General features: G+C 39.7%; 1 protein-coding gene across 1 annotated transcript in view; it reads right to left on the bottom strand.

Moving 5' to 3' along the window:
* The window catches only part of LOC311201129 (uncharacterized protein), a gene marked incomplete at its 5' end in the record, with an annotated part of 80,243 nt that overhangs the window by 36,527 nt on the left and 22,249 nt on the right, over nt 1-21,467 (bottom strand). Inside the window, one exon of the mRNA XM_084275432.1 lies at nt 9,717-9,888. Coding sequence (XP_084131558.1) covers nt 9,717-9,888 — 172 coding nt within the window. The remainder of the gene's footprint in view (nt 1-9,716; nt 9,889-21,467) is intronic.

Genomic DNA, 21,467 nt, shown 5'->3' with positions numbered 1-21,467 from the left:
CCAGTGGAAATTCCAATAATCAAACATGATTGGCTATCTCCCAGGTTTGGATGCAGCTCACAGCTTAATATCTGATTACAAACTCAGAGCTGCATTCATAATCAAAACTCAGCTGAGTAACCAGGAAGTTAGTGTTTCAAAAATATTATGGGATCACATCAATATTTAGGTCTTGCAATGGTATACATTTCATGTCCAAGAGAGAGTTTGTGAATATTTCCTCAGTGCTCATAGCTTCCCCACAGGAGGATAAAAATAAGCAAAATACAACCTGCACATTCAATTATCCTGAGTATAGTAACACGTTTAAAAGAAAACAATTTCCACAGAAAGCTTTTGGTTAAGAATTCCATATAGATTACCGCCTTTGATTAAGCTGTTCCTGTATCAATGATAGCAAAAAAGCAGAGGTTCTGTAAAAAAAGCTTGTAACATTAAGATTTTAAAAGTTTGACACAGCTTGTTTTCTCGAAATGGATGTCCTACTAATCCTACCAGATTAGTAAATGTAGGTTGGTGCCTCTGTGACAGTACCCCTCTTCTCTCAGGTACTGAACATAAAAATCTGTTACATGGAGTTACCAAGAGCCTGGGGCAAGCCACTGACTCACACCCACGCTGCCTGAATCAGGTCATCAGATTTGACTTTGTTTTGTGAATCCATTTTAGAACTGATGCTCACAAGCATTAGCAGAATGGTAAGGAGCAGGCTGTATCACTCCTCAGCAGAGCTTTGAAAACATCCCTTACAGTCTGGCAAAAGAAAGACACAGAGCCACCACAAGGAGCATTAGGGATTCAGGCCAAGCAGTCTGTTTTCTGAATAGACCTGAGATAAATTGGCAACAACACAAAAAAGAAAAAATACCTCACAGAACTATGGTGTGGTACTGTGAGGTATTTTCCAAAGGATGACACGTAGCCATGACAAGCATACTTCTGCCCTTCCAAAACTTGCTCTGTTCCTGTGCTGCTCAGCCAGTGCTGCAGGAAAAGAGCTCTTGTGGCTGCCCCGTGTGGGTGCAGCGAGCCGGGAGCCCTTCTCAGCAGGGGCTGTTTTGCCCAAGCAAGATCCCCTGGGGAAAGCGAGCCCTGTCAAGGGGCTGTGCTCAGTGCTACCGAGGAAAAGAGGACAGTCCTGGGGGGGCCTCCCTTGGGGCCCGCCCGGGGGTCCAGAAAGCTTCCTCCCCCGGCACGTGGGGCACGAGTGCACCTTCGTGGGGCCCGAGCAGCGGGCCCCGAGCCAAAACGGCCCTAAGGAGCCCTGGCAAGGGACCAGCGCACTCAGTGCCACAGAGGCAGGCAAAAAACCCCAGTGCACAGCTACTAGCCCACCGCGGGGGAAAAAAAGCCCTCCTCTCCCCAGCTGCAGGGCACGAGAGGCCACCTTCATGGGGCACCAGCAGCAGGCAGTGACCCAGCCCAGATGGTCGGGAGGGGCCCTGGCAAGGGGTCCTGCTCAGTGCTGCAGAGGAAGGCAAAAAACCCCCGGGGACCAGTGCCAATCCGCCCCGGGGGAAAATTCCTTCCTGACCCCAGCCGCAGAGCTGGCGATCGGCTATTCCCTGAGCAGGTGAGCAAGACCGGCTCCCTCCTCCCACCGGCTGGTCACGCCTCCCAGGAGAGGCCCGAGCCCTGTTCTCCCTCAGCCCGGAGCCTGATCTCCTCCCCGGCCCCATCAACTTGGGGGCAAGGATGCTTCCCGCGCCTGGCAGGGTGCCGGCATGGGCTCCAAAGCTCTGGGACGCCTTCAGAATTGCTGCACCCTGGTTGCTTACGGCTGCTGCCCCTGGCTCCGCGGGGGATGAGGGTGGTGAGCTCTGCAGGCTTCTCAAGAAGGCATCCCCTTGCTCTTGCCATGGCCTTCCAGCTGGAAAGGTCCATCAAATGATCTTCAAAGGCAGCTCTGCTGTGAGCTGGTATTGCATTAGAAGACCTCCAGCAGCCCTGTCCTGCCCTTGGAGTGTCATCCTCCCTCAGCCCCCTTTTCACCAGCTCCTCTAGGAGCTCATCCTCCTACATATGCCTGGGGCTGTCCCCGGGACAGCTCTGGCAGGGGCCTGGCAGGACACCCCCTTTTACACTGCCCCGGGGCATTGTGACTTCACTGTTTCCTGGCGACCGGGTGTGACGGGCAGGCCTCCCCCCCCCCCCCCCCCCCCCCGCCGGCCATGCACAGCCCCGCCAGCTGCAGCCCCGCCCAGCACCCTTAGAGGAAGGCCTTTGGGGTGCTGGGCCCCAGGCAGTCGCTGTGCCCAGGAGGCACAGGGGCTGTCCCGGCCTTTGGTGGCCATGCAGCGGGCACAGCTGCTCAGTGTCCCTGACCTGTCCTCTGCCCCTGAGCTCCCAAGGACAAAGCCAGTGGCCTTAGTCTTCTCTCACAAACCAAGCATGACACAAACCAATCCTGTGGCACAGAGACCATCCCTATAACCCATCAGGTAGTTCAGAACTCTGCTTCACATACTCCTCAGAAATATACCTAAATTTTTACTACACTAGATTTTGGTTTAAGAAGAACAAGTATTCATCATGAACAAATAATCCACTAGCTCCAGAAAATTATTTCAGTAACATACATTTCCATAATAGAACGACAGACTGATACTCAAGTTAAAATAAAGGATTTCCCCCCTCCCCCCCCGCCTGCTGTTTATCTTAGGTTCTTTAATTTTAGGATTAAATACAAAACAAAGAACATTTGAGGATTTGGGTATTTCGAAATGTTTAGGCATCCAGCTACAAGATTATGTATAACCCACAGAGTTACATGAAAGAGTCTCGTAAAAATATTATTGACTATTGTAACCTGTATTGTATAAGTTAAAGTGAATAAAGAAAAAGAAAATGGCAAATGTATAAGCATAAAATAGTGTTCAAAGCATCTGCTTTCCAAACCTCCCTAAATCGCTATTGAATGCACTATTAAGTTATTTAACAGTCTGGGTCATTAGTCATACTGTTCCACACAGGGAACCTCACATGCTTTCCCCCTTCTGTCCATGTAATCCTACTCCATCCCTTGGTGCTGCTTTTTTTTTTTTTTTTGGTGGCAGCTTCAACCATCTAATCAGGATCATTTTCTCTTTTTGAAGTTTTTAAGCTCCATCATCCAAGCTCTAAAGTGATTATAGTTCTTGCTGAAAACTACAGAAAAGAAACCAACTATCTTCTTTCTCACCCCCTCCATGAAAGAACACTTACATCCACTTCACATGTTGGTTCCCTGCACATACTTTGGTTTCAAATTCCATAAATTACACCTCTTAGCATTTAAGCAAGTAATACTTTAACATATTCCACTCATCTCTCTTGAGATGAAGTGCGATGGTGATGAACCCTAAACATCTAAAACCCCTTTTTTCCTCCTCAAGGTATATCCTAGCTTTATGAACACGTTTAATACATTCCGTAAAATGACCACCTTGCTTAGAACAGAAACTGTGCCCTTCCTTTTATCTGTCATTTCAGACTTAACTTGATTAACTTGATATCTGAATCATAATGAATGTCAGTATTTCCATGTGCAGTTTACATTAAATTGTTTTAGAATGTTTGTGAACATTTGGAAAAAACAATTAATTCAATTTGTTTGTGTTTCTCATGGGTTTTTTTTTTTGCAGTTTTAACAATGTCGTGTGTGTGTCCCCTTTTTTTTTAATGTGAGATAATGGAGGGGTTTTTTTCACAGTAAAAAAAATATTCTTGCAGAAAACTAAAATACACTTTGAAGAGAAAGGTAAATAAACCATCCCTATTTTCTGGCCAGCTCTGTAGAGTTGGTAATTTCCAGCTGTCTTGATTTGTTAAGTAATATGGCTGTTGTGACACACTTGTACATAGAGGACAGTATTAAAAGTACCATCACTGTCACCTATCACTGTCACCTGAGCTACAATCTATGTCTATAAAGTCACCTTTCTGGATTGAATTGCATTATGAAGTAAATGCATTTGAATCTCTTGTTGAAAGGCAGCTTTCACCTCCATTTCTACATGTGGTTCATATGGTTCACAAGAGAAGTGGGAAGAGGGAGAGCAGAGGAAGAAGATGCATGTAGGAAGTGGCTTCCACCCACATGGCCATGAACATCTTCAGATGAAGTAATGATACAGATTCAGTTCTTCCCCAGTGCTATGTTGCTTGTTTTTTTTCTTGGGACTACCTCAGCTGTAAAGCAGGTGGTGGGCATTGTCATGTCATCTACTTCTTATGCGGAGAACTACAGGATGGTGTCTGGGTTATTCCTCATGGTCTCCCTCACCACTGAACTGGAAGAGGGTGAAGTACAGAGAGAAAGGCCAGAAACATAAAGTCCATGTAAAGAGCCTGAAGTGACGAATTTTAAGACTGTTTGCAATGATGATTTTTAATTCCAAAGAAATTCTGTCATGCTGCCAATGTTACATTGTGGCCAGTTTCATGCACCAACATGCTTGCTATGTTTTGTTATTTAAATGAATTATTTCAAATTTTAACTGGGAATCACGTAGTCTAGAGAATGTGGCAGTATGGGAATAAAGCTGAATGCTGGCACTCTGTCATACAGAGTGCATCACTACAGCAGGTGAGCAATAATAACACAGAAATATTCTGCTGCCCATTTCTGATTACTTACATTAATACTCAATGTGGTACCGTATTTTTTTCCCTATTTGTGTCATTTCATCTCTTATGGTACACAGATTTTCGTTAAAATTGGCATATGCTCTGCATAATCTACAATGCCACTATATTTTGAAATCATTTCAGTATCATTGTGATTTCGTGATTAAAATCCGTAATTCTGGCCACAACAAAGGCAAGCTTTAGAATTCTCTGGGACAAATTAGTTGTGAGTAATAATTCCTGTTCAATGTCCTGTGCTAAAATCCTAAAGTACAACTGTACCATCTGGACTATAACAACAAGTTAGTTTGTTAGTGATAAGTAAAGGAGGTGTACAGGGACCTGTGCTGTCACAAGCAGTACAGCATGTTGATCGCTGTGACAACAATGCAACTTCCATTGCTAATACAATTAAAGTTAATTAAGTTACAGAAAGAGGGATGATTATTTTTTCTCTGTAGCATTTTAACTGCCTGTAATTACTATATTATTACACCTACATGAAATTACATGCATTTATACCCTTTGGCCTCTGGTGAAAACAAAATGTTCCTTAGCTTTGGTGTTCCCTTTTAGTTAGTAAGATCTCTACAGTCTTTGCAATAGTGAAATGCTCATGTGAGCAGGGGAAGACTAAAAATAAAAAGACACTGGTTCAACACTGTATCTCCCAAGTACAAGTCTAGTACTCTAACGTGATTGTTTTTCTAATGTCTTAAAAGAACCCTGGAACCAAAATGCAGAAACCCTTTCTGTACAGGACTGGTCTTTAGCTTGGCAGAACCTGGGACTTCAGAGCAGTTACCTCCAGGTTGGTGCAAATGAGAACTCACCACCCTTGGGACATTCTGTCATATTCTTATAGAGAAAACTGTACCTTCCTTACTATCTGCTCTGGCTAACGATGAAAAATTCCACTGTTTACAACTTCACATATTTTTTCCCCCAACCACATGAAATTTGCAGTAAGAATAATTCAGTGTGACAGCTTATCTTTTTGCCCAGTGGGGGGTCTTCACCTGAGTGTGGCTGTGAAAGCAATTTCCATGTTGATGATGACCGAAGCCTTTATGTTTCAGAGCCAAACAAGTTAAAAGAAGCGGGATGATACCAGTATCATAGTCACAAGTATCTTCCCATTTCAAAGGAAATGAAATTAAGCTAATAAACAGCACACATGGTACTCGGATCCTTTAAAATAAATCCACATAAATAATGCTATATATAGTGGCATACTATAACAGAAATGCTTGTAAAGTCTTATTTGTAGATGTTAATAAGACAGTCAAGATCTAAAGCTTGGCATTATTACTTCTTAGTCAAAGGGTTTGTTTTAAAGTGCAAACTACAAAGAAATAACCTTGATCGTGGGAGAACAGCAAACTAGATTACATCTCAATCCTTAAATAAAGCAAAAAACAACCCTAGCATACCCTCTAGTAGCGTATGGAATGCCACGTTTGGGAGTGCTGATAACACAGGGATGTTTCTAGTTGTTGCCAAGCAATCAAGGACTTTTCAGTTGTTCCTATTTCTCTCCACTCCCCGCCCCTCTTCCCCTTCTCCCTCCTCCCACCCTCCCCCGTCTGTGGCTAACGAGAAAGGAGGGGAGACAGCCAGGACAGATGACCCGAGCAGGCCAAAGGCGGTATTCCACGCCAATTACGTCATGGGCAGCATAAACGGGGGGGGGGGGGCTGGTGGGGGGAGGAGCAGGAGGCAGCTCTAGGATCAACGGTTTTCAGGGCTGTCCTGTGCTATATGACCTGAGTTTGTGTGGTTTGGTGGGACACTGCATTGTGTATCACCAGTTTCATATATTTTGCTATAAAGTCCTGTTATCATTGTTATATCTATCTTTCTGCTCTCCCAGTAAACTATCCCAACCCGCAAGGTTTTGGTTCCTTGGTTAGGTTTTTTTTTCCCCGTCTCCCCCTCCCTTAACTCCTCCCTCCCCCCCCACTCCCTTTTAAAGAACAAGGGGCTCCTTAGTGCTCGGTTCTCAGCTGGCGCAAAATCATGATAATATCTAAACCAATTGTATTTCTATTAAAATATATTGTAAATATAAAGCATAATCATAATTTAAAATAATAAAAGGCATGTAATATGCCTTATGTATGATAGATGGCATTATATGATATGTTTGAATACATATTATTATCTGTTACAGAATCACAGAATTGTTGGGGTTGGAAGGGACCTCGAGAGGTCATCAGGTCCAACCTCCCTGCCAAAGCAGCTCCCCAGCTCATATTGCACAGAGAGGCATCCAGACGGGTCTTGAATATCTCCAGAGAAGGAGACTCCACCACCTCCCTGGGCAGCCTGTGCCAGGGCTCCCTCACCCTCACTGGGAAAAAGTTCTTCCGCATGTTGGTGCGGAACTTCCTGTGCTCCAACTTGCAGCCATTGCCCCTTGTCCTGTCTCCACAGACCACTGAAAAGGGGCTGGCCATTTCCCCCTGCATCCCATACTTAAGATATTTATAAACATTAATAAGGTCCCCCCTTAGTCTTCTTTTCTCTAGACTGAACAGTCCCAGCTCACTCAGCCTTTCCTCACAGGGGAGATGCTCCAGGCCCTTAATCATCTTTGTAGCCCTTCTCTGGACTCTCTCCAGGAGATCCCTGTCCTTTTTATACCAGGGAGCCCAGAACTGGACACAATACTCGAGGTGGGGCCTGACCAGGGCGGAGTAGAGGGGGAGGATCACCTCCTTTGACCTGCTGGCCACACTCCTCTTGATGCACCCCAGGATCCCACTGGCTCTCTTAGCCACCAGGGCACACTGCTGGCTCATGGCCAACCTGTCATCTACCAGGACCCCCAGGTCCTTCTCTGCAGAAATTACAAAAGTAACTTCTACATGAAGTTCACTTTAAAACTAAGCAGTTTGACACAGGAAGCTTTAAGTCCTGTTTTTCAAAAATGCATTGTAAAGCTCTTGAGTCTAATTAACTTACATTGTAAGGTAATTACATTGTAATACATTGCAAAAGCCTAATTCTGATTAACTTCACTATGATGGAATTATTTCTAATCAACATTGGCATAAGTGGATTCAATACGAACTGTCACATAAGCTTAGATTTTCGGGGGGGGAAGCAGAGACTTAATTAGATATATCTTCACATCCTTCTTGCAAGTCAATTTACATTTCCGAAGACAAATATTCAAAATAAACTAAGGATTTCAAGCTACCAAATACTAGCCCTTTCTAATTTCAGTTGTATGTAAGGAAACAGAACAAACTCCTTCCCTATGATAGCATCTCTTCCTTCCTTCACTATGACTAACCCTCCAGAGGCCTGTGAGAAGCAGCAATCCCAAGTGGCCAGACATGCCAGAAGAACTCACTGGTGTGCCATAAAGCACGCTCCTTAACACTGACATTACTCAAATGGTTTACTGGGTCTGTTGGGATGAAGTTAACTGTCTTCACAGCATTGTGTATGGTGCTGTGTTCCCCATCTAGAGTGGTGGTAACACTCCAGTGTGCTGCCTGCTGCTGAATGGCACTGGCACAGTGTCAAGGCTGTCCCTCCACACCTTTCCCTATAATGGTCAGGAGGCCAGGGATGAGCAGAATGATAGGAGGGAACAGCTGACTTAAACTGACCATAGGAATTTTCCATACAATGTCATACTCAGCAATAAGAACTCAGGGAATGGAGAAGGAAGAGGAGGTGTTTAGTGTGATAGAGCTTCCCTTCAGCCACTACATGTGCTGAGGCCCTGCTTCCCAGAAAGCGTCTGGACATCTGCCTGCTGATGTGAAGGAGTGAATTAACTCCTTATTTTTGCTTTGCTTGTATGTGTAGCTTTTGCTTCTCTTATTAAATTGCCATTCTTACTAAATTGTCATCTTAATCCATAAATCATTTCACCATCCTTCCATTTTTTCCTCTATCTCCTGGGAGAAAGGAGAGAGCAAAAGGTAAGAAGGGTTGTTTGGCTGCTGAAAAATGTCAACTCACCACAACACGTTTAGTGCAAAGTGATTATCAACATTTCAGGAAGAGAAGACATTTTGTGTGACCAAAGCAGTATGCTATGTTTCATTTATTCACAGTACCATTTATCTCTTTGAGACTCTCTTAATTTTCAGTAGGAAAATAAAAGCACATATATTTCCTTACTACAGCTATGCAGATCTTTACTGATGACATTCAGAGTCAGTTGGCCTGTGGAATCTCCATCCATGGAGTTACTCAAAACTTGACTGGATATGGCCCTGAGCAACCTGACACAGCTTTGAAGTTTGCCCTGCTTTGAATCATGTTTGGACCACACGAACTCCAATGTTTGCTTGTTACCTCAGTTATTTTAGGGTTCTGTGATAATGTAATCTTTGCTTCTTTGAAAGCAGAATTCTAAAAGGTCACTTTCAGCATTCCAGCAGACTCACAGAGGGTTTAATAAACCAAGCTGCCTGCATTAAGGAGTTGGGCTACTTGCTTTTTCCCTGTCTTTCCTAGTTTTCTTCTTTTATGGCAACAAAGAAGAAATTGTTAATCAGGAGTAACAGAAATTAACTGGTTGAAAGGGTGGGGCTCAAAGAGAAAGCCTGCAATAATTATGATCTACTCTTCTCAGTTTGTGTCCTGGTTTCGGTCAGGATGGAGGAAAAAAACCAAAAAACTAAGCATTATTTTAATAATGTTTGCACAGTTGTGCAAGTATGTGGACCTATTTCAGTTCTCAGAGAAATTCAGCAAAGCCAGAAGGCACTGAAGCCAGGAACCACAACTGCTAGTTGCAAAAAGAACTCCATAGAAATCATCTAAGAAATCAACAAAATGTGTGACTTTTTGGGAGAGTTCCCTCTATTCAAGGCAGCCATATTATTGACCTGTGGGCTTAACTGAACTTGAAAGAGCTTTTCATCTCCTCTGCCCGAGACTAGGGATATTGGAGATATGCTTTCCACTGCAAAGTGCAAAATCTACAACTTACAGCCATCATCTCCAGTTCCCACTGCTAAAAAGGTAGGGATGCTTTGACGTGATCACTGGCAGTGTCAGAACCATCCTTTCTGTATCACTGTGTATTTGCAGAATATGCAGGACATCTATCGAGTATCAGAGATGTCTCCACAACTCACCTGTCGATAATGGCACACATGTCAATGGGAACGTTGGCAAAGCTTCCCAGCTGCCCGTGCTCCACTGCGTGCAAGTCCACCAGCTGGTCATCCACATGAATAAACTGCATGCATCCTTGAAACGAATGTTGGAATAGCCAGTGATCCGAGTCATTCATCTGCAGCGGAAACCCTGCAGAGCAGCAGAATAAAGAACATTATTAGCTTCCCATACTATTACCCGAGTCAGTATTTTTTCACAGGAAAGGACGTGTTTTCTAGATGAAGGAAGAAAAAGGCAAGTTGGGAAGGAAATATTATACAGTTATTAGATTACATTGCAATGTTATTGATGTCAGTCATTGGCAACTACCTGCAAGAATTCACACTGGTGACTCCCTAATTTTTGTCTACAGGATGGAAGTTTTCTCCAACCCTTCTCCTTCTACAGCCCCCTTTTGCAGTTTCTCGTTAGTTCTCTCTTCATACAGAGATTAAGAGAAGAAGGATTCATTGCTGAATTTTAGGAATCATATTCCCATTCCTCAGATTTTTCTGAGAAAAAAGGATTCCATGAATCCCATGAAGTGAAGCTCCAGTTCAGCTTTCTCTAGAATTGAGCTTCTTGGGCAATGAGTATTTGTGCTGGAAACTTTCTACAAAATTGAAACTAGGCCTAAAATCTAATGTCTTGGCCCGTTTCTGAAAGATCTGATGACAATCTGTAGTATTTTCATTTTCACACTGAATACATTCATTTGCCTGTCTTTCTGAAGGTGGTTTATAAGAGGTGAGAATGAATTAGTGTCTTGACTCAGACTAAAAGGCAGGAAGCAGAGGATGTTTGTATGAAATTGTTTAACTGAATACTCTTCAGAAGTGAATGTGTCAATTTACTTGAGAAAAATGTCCTTGATAAGACAGAACTTGATTCTCTACTTATAAATCTTTGCCAATGAAGTCCCTGAAAACGCTTGAAGAAAATAATTTAGAATCTGTTTAAGATGAAAGCAGGAAGGGAGAGGAGTTAACAACAGTTTATTGGTACAAAAGGTAGAAAGTTTGAAAAATGTAAAAGGGTTCTGCAGACTTCAGCTAGGAAGACGACTAGCCAAGCAGTTCTTAATGGACAATGGTAAAAAAAGATTCACATAATCTTGTTTTGTTAGCTAAAACAGATAATACAGCTCCCCTTCCTTCTCCCATTTTCCTACCCAACTTCTGATCCACAACGCATTATTGCCTTCTTCAGTAACATGGAAACAACTATTTGTGGAGACGGTTGAGTAACAGATTATCAAACGGACAATGTTTGAACAGCAACAGGAAAAAGGAATAAGCATAATTTTAAATTCTGTTCCTGAATACAGTTTATCACGTGCCTCACCAATAGTTGGCTTGGCTGAAATAAAGGGCAATGGATAGAGGGCAGTAATGAGTAATTGGAGCTTGAGGACAGATGCTACTTAATGTAGCACCTATTACTAAAAATAACTCAGCTAACGTAAGTCCTTCCCAAAATACAATTAAAAACCATCATAACTGAAAGGCTTTACCAGAACATTCATATGACCAGCATTTTAAAAAAAGAATAAAATTCTACAACAGTCTTGCCCATCAGCCAAAAATTACTGCTGGTAGCTCCTCAATTTCTGTGTTCACATCAGTGAACACTTAGGAGTTCACTGGTGGCACCGCAGAATTATCAGAGATATTGCAGTAATTAATCAGTGACCATGCTAAATATTAGCTCTGACAAGCATTTCAAGAAATTGGACAAAGACTTGGCTTGAGGTGGTATCACCTTCAGAGCAAAATTATGATACTATAGCAGTGAGCCATAAACTGCTATGACAAAGGTAAATAACCCTCTCCCACTAATACACATCAGATGGAGAATAAAAAAACTCCTAGGGATCCCTCAATTGCCTAACTAGTGCATAATACCCTCACCAGACCAACTGACTCCCACCAAAATGGTGCCAATCCTAGACTGTGTGCATTGTTATTTTGGATTGACAGAAAAGTAAAGTTGAGGAACAGGATTTATCTTCTCTTCCCTGCATGTGCATTGTCTTATCTGATGAAGAGAGGACAGTGCATTCAGAAACCTGCCTCACAGGGTTTATTAACTTGCTATTTCTAGTGACTGATTAAATCAGTTCATCTGAGGCTTTACAAACAGATCAGAGAGACAGAAAGTGCAAGTTAATCCTTTGTGTGGTGGATGCAAACACAGTATTTGCAGGTTCCTATCAGGTGCTTTCTCCAGTTATATTTAAACAGCTAACTTTTCGGTATAATTGTCTGTTTTTCAAGCTGACACTGAAACTACCCTGAACTCCTCAACAAGAGCCCCAAACTAACACCAAGCACATGATCATTTAGATCTTCAGTGCATTGGCAGACCTGTGCAGGAAACCTGTGTATCAAGTTCCAGTTCAAAGCATTTCCATAGTTTCTTTGTTTTAAATATTAAATTCAAGGTCACCAAGACTGAAGTAAATTCTTAGTAGCATTCATGTAAACTCAGAAATTCAAGGACATTATATCAGTGTATGTTAATATAATGAAAGATTATCCACGATCCTACAAGCATTAAGATCAAAGGCGTAGAGCCACCATTTACTCCTCACATAAAAAGGAGCACGATCCAAGTAACTAAGCCACAAATGTATGATTAGATTCAGCAATATATTCCAAAATTTATAACCAATATTTGATAGCATTTGAGAACTATGGAGGCATTTAGGTATGTGATTCTCAGTTTCACTGCATCTGATTATCAGTTCTTGTCCTACACAATAATAGCCACAGTTATTACTGGTCTCTGGAACATGTTCTTCAGCTTCGCTGCTGGTTGAACCTGCAAACAGGAATGTGGCAGCTGGCTCACTCAGCCTGGGACAGACACCCCAGGTCCCTGGGTCCCCAGGCTGAGCTGCGTTGACTGCAGTGGAAGGAGTTATATGGGCTGGAGTGGCTGGAGATGGCGATTGCTCCTACCCTAATTACATAAACCAAGCTTTCCTCCATTACCTAATGGAGCTGCATTCATTGAACATTAGTCAGTTTGGGATTCTGAACTTTTCTGCATTTACCAATGGATGAAGACTATGTCTTTGCCTATCTTCCTGCTACTCCCTTTCCTGTTTCTAATCAGGTAAGGAACTAGAAGAAGAAGGGATTTTATGCACCTGTACAGCACCTTGTTTAAATTGTCTGTCAGACTGACTGGCTGCCTCAAGGCACTTCAGTCATGCTATACTATAACAGATATGGAAAGAGATAATTTCAAAAACCAATTTGCTATCCAAAGGGAATGGAAGAATGGTGATTTTTTGAACCATAAGCTTCTCACAAACTGGCCTTCTCTAAGACCATTTTTTTCTTGTTTTACAATCATTGCCATAGCTTTGACAAACTTTTCAGAATGCAGTTAATAAACATGCTGTTAAGTAAAGAGTTTAGCATGTAGTAAAGCAACTAGATAAGCCTTGTGTGTAACACTTACATTGTTTCGAACCATTAGGCATACAGTCTAACCCTCAGTACTATTGGTGTGACCTGGACAATTTGGACAACTCTAGTCCCAGGCAATTGGGGCAAAGCTTCTGCCTCAAACATATATCTAGAATGACCTTCTAGTTCTTGTTTCAACATACAGAACAACACCTTCCCCTTCCTGATTTCCATTACTGAGACATGATTCACTTCATCATCCTTCCTACAGTGAATGAATTTTTAATTAAATGAAGTTCTGTAACCAAAGCTGACAGTAATGCTCTCACTTGAAAAATTAAAAATAATGAATGAACAATTTGGACAGCACTGTATTGATCTTGCTGACAAGAAATTATTTACATTTTCCAAATGCACATGAAATACAGTTTGGACAGTTTAAAACAATGTTCATACTTGTGATTACAAATGCACCTTAAAGTCAGGTACTCTCCTTTACACTCCAATATCAGGATTAATAAACAGCACAGTATTGTTCAAGTGTCAACTAATATTCAAATTTTCTATACATAATCATACAGAGACAAAAGATGTTATTCTGAACCCACAGAACAAAATTCGAATTCAGTGCTAATAATGTACTCAGATTGAAGACATAGCTGGTGTTTCATATGTTAATAAACAGGAAAAGATGCTAAAAGCTCCATACACCTACCTACCCAAAAATCACTGTACGATTATATGCGTGCTTCAGTCAGATCAGAATGCAGTCCTTAGTGTGAAATGGAACACAGGCAATAACTCTGGAAAACTAGAAGTCTCCTGCTCTGAGACCATGCCATAAACTAAATTAAACAAACTGCAGAAGGGATGAGTTAAAATGGAGTATTTTTTTCATTTCATTGCATCTATGCGAAGCTATAGAAATGCTCAAAAAAAGCACACACATACACTTTCTAAGTATTTGAAGGAACACAGGTCCAGTACTGGAGGTTTCGAGTCATGCCTCTCCAAGTTCAGTCATAATTCTGCCTTATGGAATATCAAGACTAAGGATAGAGTTTGCCAAGATATTTGGATCCCATGTCTAGTAACTGTATTAACTATCCTGAAAATAAAAGGACTTCAGAGTCCTGCTCAGTGGAGTGTAGAAAGGCAAACCAGAATGGGAACTACAATTTTTCTCAGTGTGTTTGCAGAGAAAGCCACCAATTCATTGAATAAAGCATTGTCTAATAAATTAATCTTTACTTTTGCCATGAAAGAGAAACATGAGAATGTTTCTTTTTAGGTAGAGAAAAGCACATCTTACTAACGCTAGAGCTTAGGACAAGAGCATATTGTACTTCTAGCACTCCTTGAGCACACAGGAGCCCTCTAGGTAAAACTGGATAGCTTTAATGAAGTCTCCAGTGGGCTTTGCAGAATCTTCTCTGTACATGTAATTCACATTATGATGAAAAAGTTTAATCATATCTCACAAGACTTGGCAGCATTTTCTACCAGTGGTGTGACTCCTGATTTGTTTTGTCTCCTCTGGAAATCTGGTCTTCAGCCAGACCGTCTTCTCAAAAAATATTTTATAGCCATCTGTCTGCTTATTAATTAAAGACAGTTCTGGAAAAGCATTGAGATTTGTCAGTCTCTCTGTAAACTATGATTCCTTAATCCTCAGTTCAGTCCAATAACACTGATTCAGTACCTAACAGTTCTTGATGGGATTTAATTATTTGAAATGCAGCTTCTAGGACATCTCTACCTGAGGTACAAAGAATACCAATACAGTTCTCCTTTACCAGAGAAATTCTTCCTGGAGCATACCTGAGATGTAGGTATAATGATTCTACAGTTATGTGACCTAGCCATAGATATAGGTCATGTATGGCATAATAGTTTATCTGAACATGCAAATATACTGGTATTGTTTATAAGTTGGTCACCAGGGAAAGAAACAGGTAGATAATAAAACAATCTAACTAAGAAAAAGCCCAAAAGGTACTCAGATGCTAACAGCTGAGCAACTAGCTGTGAACCAACTATCTTCAAGCCACAATGCAATATATACAAGTATTATTTTACAAGATATTAAATGGCTTAGATAACAGGCCAGAAAAGAAGTAGAGGAAATACAGCTACGAAGGCAGCAACAAAACCAGAAACAGGAGCAAGGCAGACTATCTTTAACAGCATACTGGAAAATTATTAATGGTAACAAGGGAAGAATAAGACTACAGCTTTGTTAATTCAGTGCTCCTCTCAGATCGCTCTGGACCTTTACTGTGAAAAACAGTGTACTTGTTTAGAAGAACTGTTTTGAGACGCTTTTCCCAATGGCTGGCCATAGTATTCAAAAGATTCAAATATATTTGGGGCTTCTAGTTTGTGTTGGAAAATAGCAAGGTTGTAACTTGGACTTTCAGCTTGCAAGGTGATGGTACCAGTTCAACCGTCTGAAATGAACTGTAATAAGAACTATAATAGGCCCGGTAATAGGCGCTGGGGTATATCTCACCTTTAACTATGGTGTCTTTTTCCTTTCCTTTTACTTTTCAATGCCCAAGGACAGGTACTATTTTTTCTTCTTGTTTTTTTTTTTTTTTTCTTTTTCCTTTCTTAAGGTAATTGCAAACATAGTCTCTTTCCCATTTTTAAAGTCATCATCTGAAAAACATGTAGACCATGTCATTGCCAAAGAGAGAGAGAATGTCTGGCAGATTGTGCCCAAGGGGGGAAAATCCTTCTGCTAGGGGGAAACAGGCACATAGCCCCCCTCTGTTCTCAAAACACATACCACCTGCACTACACTTGTTAAGAAATCTAACTAATTAAGCAGAACACAAGTGTGATTTTCATTCACAGGGAGTTATTTCAGTTTTAATAAATACCACAAGATGTCCTAAATACCAGAATTTGTTTAAATAGCTAAACTTCATACCCTAGTTCAGGTAGCACTGCAATAGAAAGGATTACAGAATCACAGAATTGTAGAGGTTGGATTCCTAACAATCTAAAAAGACTTCTATATTCAGAAAAGAAACTATTACTATTGTCAGATAAAACTCTTCAATGAAAAGACCTGTTGCAAACCAGGTACAAGAATAGTATATCTGACTGCTGCAGGCTTACCTTCCCATAATAGACATCATTACAAATACAAATACCCTACAGACACCAAAATTTTGTAAGATGAACCACTGCTTGGTGCTGGAAGAGAACAAATATAATTATTGCATGGCACTGGTTTTACTGATTTTGTTTTCAGACTGGGGGAAGATGAGATTGAAGTCTCTTCTAGCTCTGTGACCACATGACACATAATGGCTTCTCCCCCTTTATGGCTGTCTCTGAAGTTCTTCTGTAGATTGGATAGATGCTCGCCTAGATATTTTAGAACGGCAGTAAAATATTATTGTCCGCTGGGAAAAAAAGGATTAAATGTTACTGTATGTAGGGTATGGTAGAATCTTCAAAGGAAGAGCACAAGGGGAAAAAATTAAGGAAAATAGCCTTAAAAATACACATAAATGCTAAAATTGATACTTGTCCAAATCACAACAGAAATAAATCAGGTATTATCTACTCAATGCACAGATAATTTTCCATCTTTTGTTTGAATCGCTGCTCTGCTTCCTTTGCATGGTGGGTGGCTCAGTTGTGCATATTGTTGGTTTTACTACACTTATTGATATAGGAAATGCATGTTTTTTCACAAAATAATATAAAAACTGGATCCTCTTGCTATTTCTATATTCAAAAATGGAATGAACAGCAAGATTTATTTTCTTGCAAATAAATGTTTTCCCAAGTCCATATTTTGACAAGAACTGATGTAAATGGGTAAATGGTTGGTAATTCATGCTATAAAAGCAATTTATTTTATGCTGAAGTGGAAGCAGCAGCTCTGCTTGATGGAAAGTGTATCTTATATAGACAAGAGCTCCACTGAGGAAAGTCCAGTTTTTGTAGTAGCTAGTTTTCTTTTTTTTTCTTTTCAGAAATTATTTTGCCAGTTGTCAAACATTTCCAGTTCCTGACTACTTCAACAGACTTTGAGAGTAGTCAGCTACTTAAGACACAAATAGAAACTCCTCAGGAAAAGTACAATAAAAAGACAATCAACTACTTTAAAATTTTAGATACCTGTTACTCAGAAACTGGGAATAATCAAAATAATGCAGGACACTGCAATTGTAATAATCACAGAATCACAGAATCATAGGGGTTGGAAGGGACCTCCAGAGATCATCGGGTCCAACCCCCCTGCCAAAGCAGCTCCCTAGGACAGATCACACAGACAGGCGTCCAGGCGGGTCTTGAATATCTGCAGAGATGGAGACTCCACCACCTCCCTGGGCAGCCTGTGCCAGTGTCACCCTCACTGTGAAAAAGTTCTTCTGCATATTGGTTAGTATAAATAACATAATGGAATGAGATAAAATTGGGGGAAAAAAAAGTGTGCAAAAATATCACTTATTATGAAGCACTTAGGCAGAGTTTTATGCTCTGGTTGTTCTTATCACAAGGACAATTTTGTTTCCTGTCAGAGGAACAGTTAAACTTCTTATAAAATATTTTTGGTATCCTCTGAAAAACTAATAGGAATGAAAATGTCCTCTGCTGTTTTTAAATGAAATTTCCTCTGCTTGTAAGTGAGATTCCATTTAAAAAAATATAGGGCATGCATGGCTGAAACCCTAAAATATGAAATCAGCAAGAACTCGGTTTTGTAATAAACTCAAAAGCTCTCCCCATTTTCTTGTCTAGATAACACTGTACTTCAAGTAACTGGAAACAAAAGCTATAGTAGCAAGTTTCAAGCATGACTTTTCTGACATGGAGAGAAGCAAGTAAGAATGATCACTATTAACAGTCTTGACTAATGTAATTCCATCTAACACTTTACTGCAATTTCTATCTTATTTTGTTGGATATAACAGAAATTGCAGAAAGCTACATAATGATCAAATTGCAGCAAATCTGTACATTTACACTACTCATTTAATACACGCTATTCACAGGATTTCTATTTTATAACAAAGAGAATAAATGTACAGTAGATTTTCAAAGTTTCACTTCTACAGAAAATCCCTCATGAAGATTAAAAATGCCCAGAGACTGCTGGAGATAATTACATTTAAGGAGATATAAGCAGCAAAAAAATACTCAATCACTATTTACAGCCTTTAAGAGATTCATAGTGTGGAGATTATACAGTTGGCGTTAAATGTGCAATCTTATTTGCTGCTCCTGCATCAACTTGCTTTGCATTTTTATGTACTGTAAAGTTCTGGCTATGATATCACTACGGTGAATTTACTTCAACTGAAAATATTATTATAGAAATCATTGAACCAATTCTGTTAGATTCACATGATTTACTGCCACCAAGTTCCAGCTAAGAGATTTTTTGTTTTTTCAAAGTAATAGAGGTACAAAGATGAAAGCAACTACAGTTTGTATGACCATAACACATCCCTTTGTGGTAAACGGCACCAGTTTGGAGTTGAATTTTGTTTTAGGTAAACATGTTATTTCTAGTTTCATGACATCCTCTTCATGTTCTCCAGGACTGCCAGATTTCTCACTGACCTCATAACTACCTTTTATCAATTATAAGCACAGAGAGAAACACCTTCCTCAGGGATTTACCAAGAAAACAACATTATCTCTTGGTTTCGAAGACTTGTTGGAGCTTTGCTGCTAATATATGCTTCCACATATTTGAAACTTTAAAAGTGATCTGATTTGAAGTGCATTCAGACAGTCAGAGCATCTTAAATATCTATTCTGACACTTACAGGTTTTGAACACCATAAATTCATTTTCCAGACTTCAAAAACTATCTTAAGCATATTAATCACCAGTAATAAATATATCAGCATTTAGATGGTTTCTATAAATTAAAACTAAGGATGCCCTTTAAGGCAAATTAGAAAAAATAATTAATTGGATGTTTAAAGAGTTATCTTACATAATTTTCATATTTTGTAAAGCTTAGATTTTCCTTGATTAATCATATTTTTGTTCTAAAATTCACATAAAATTATATTATCTGAGTAATTAAATTGAGTACATTAAGTTCTGTAGGGCTTAATGGAATGCCTATAAATGGTCACTAAATTCATAGTAAAGTCTGTCTTTCTGGTTCTTAGAATCTTATGCAAGAAAGACACTGTAATTACTTTTAAAATCTCCGCGTTAAAAAGAGCAGAATTATGGTGGTGCTACTCTCTCTTGAGCTGCTCGGTGCTTGTGTGAGCTCTCCCCCTTTTCCTGGGCTGCAGAGCAGCCTGTGATAAGTTGGGTACAGATCGTGAAAGATAACAGAGCAAAGTGTTCGGACCACCCCCTTAATGTGCCTGGCTCTTGCTTTCCCTGTTGATTGGGAATGGTAATAATGATCATTCTCCTCCTGATAACCTGGTACATATCAGTATCTGGGTCAAGACCCAAAAGGGGGAGATGTCAGAAAAGCTCCAAGTCTACACAGCTGGTGGAAGGTACCAGAATATTTTGCCAACTGAGCTGAACCAACATGGAAAAGTACCTGGCAAACGTCAGTTGCCTTGGACACTATAAATAGCGATTCTAAGCAAGACCCTTTGAGCTGTCCTGGATCACAGTATGTTGTGACCAGAATCTCCCCTGAGGTGGAATGTCTGTCAGGCAAATCCCTCAAGATTTGTCTGCTGACAGAGGACCAAGGTAAAGTCAGCCTTTTGAGTCTCAACTGTCACTTGCTGAGGAATGCTGATGCATTGTGAGTTTTTTCTCTTAAACTTGAAGAGGAAAGAGCTTCTCTCATCCACCTTTCCACATACACAAACTACAGATACTTGCCTATATGAGTGTGGGTCACATATTTCTGTTTGACATATTACTGTTTGTCTATCTTATGTTTTATGTATACATATCACTACCTATGTACTTTAACATACATTATAGTAAGTTAGTGTGAACCTTGTCATCTTAGTATCTATATTTAAGTTACTATTTAATCAATATAGATATATACACGTATTTTTACTAAATCACCTGTAAATCTTTAAATTAGTCAATCATTAAATGCTGTTAAGATTTAACCTCTGATTTATGTTATACAATTAATCAATTCCAGATTGACTAAATTGTAACCATGTCAAACACCTTTTCACCCCGGACAAGAACAGATTAAGAATTTTTTTTTTTTTTTTTTTTTTTACATTTTTCAGTTTATAATAACTAAAGACATGAGAGACAAAAAAATGTTGCATGGTATTTTTCTTATTAGTTGCATTTTTACTATGTATTATATGAAGACAAGATGAAAAAAAGGCAAAATCACATAGTCATTCTGATACTTTAGAAGTAAATAGAGCAATATGATTAGTAGACGCTCCACTTTCCAATAGATTAGCTCTGCTTGTACTAGAAGATATTTATAAACTTTTCCAATTACAAACCCATTTGGGCAAACTGAATAGTTTAGCTCAAGTGTTAGACATCTTTAACTCAGTGGTAGAGTAGAACATTGTATCTGCTTTTTCACATGGTTATGATTTAAATACTTAGCTTTCTTATTTCTAAGTAGAAAGACAAATATAGAAATAGATTGCCAGTAGATTATCTATCAAAACTTAGTAAGGAATAACAACGAATCTCTACAATGTAACCATACACTTTTTCTCCTTTCTGAATCTGAACTAATTTATTAGTGGATGATTTGTATCTGCTCAGTTGAATGACTTGTATCTGCTCAATGTTCAATTGAAAAGTTAGCAGTTATTAACATTTTTGTAAGTGGAAAGCACTCATTTAGCAGCACATATTCAACTGATATCAGTATTTGAAAAAAATCCATATAATAAATCAGCATTAACTGTAGTCAACAATAGCAACAAAATAAATTTTCTGTTACCTCCTTAATTACTTGATGTTATTATGAATTGAAACATTTATACTAAATGAAACTAAATAGAAAAGAAACTGAAGTCTATTTGTCTCTTAATCCTAAAACTGTTAGGAAAGTTAGGAAAGATCACCATTCTGCTATGTTTTCTTAAACTTGATGGTTGGTCTCTCTCTCAAAAAAGAAAAAAAAAGAAACTGATTTTTAACCTTGTTGAATTAAAACTTTAAGGAAAATAATTTCTGTTATTGGGCTATACTACTTTTCTACTTTTTCAGCTAATCCAACCTTCACTACAAGTCTGCTCACTCAAAACAAGGTATATGTACAGCAGAAAACTTGTAGAAAGTAATATAAAGCAATTACTTTAACTTCAGTCTCCTGTCTATTTTTATCAATAAAAATTATAAAAATGTTTTTAA

This window comes from Gallinula chloropus, assembly GCF_964237585.1.
Source record: "Gallinula chloropus genome assembly, chromosome: 26".
NCBI classification, from domain to species: Eukaryota; Metazoa; Chordata; class Aves; order Gruiformes; family Rallidae; genus Gallinula; species Gallinula chloropus.
The sequence above is the reverse complement of the archived record's forward strand: the minus strand, read 5'-3'. Positions and strand labels throughout refer to the sequence as shown.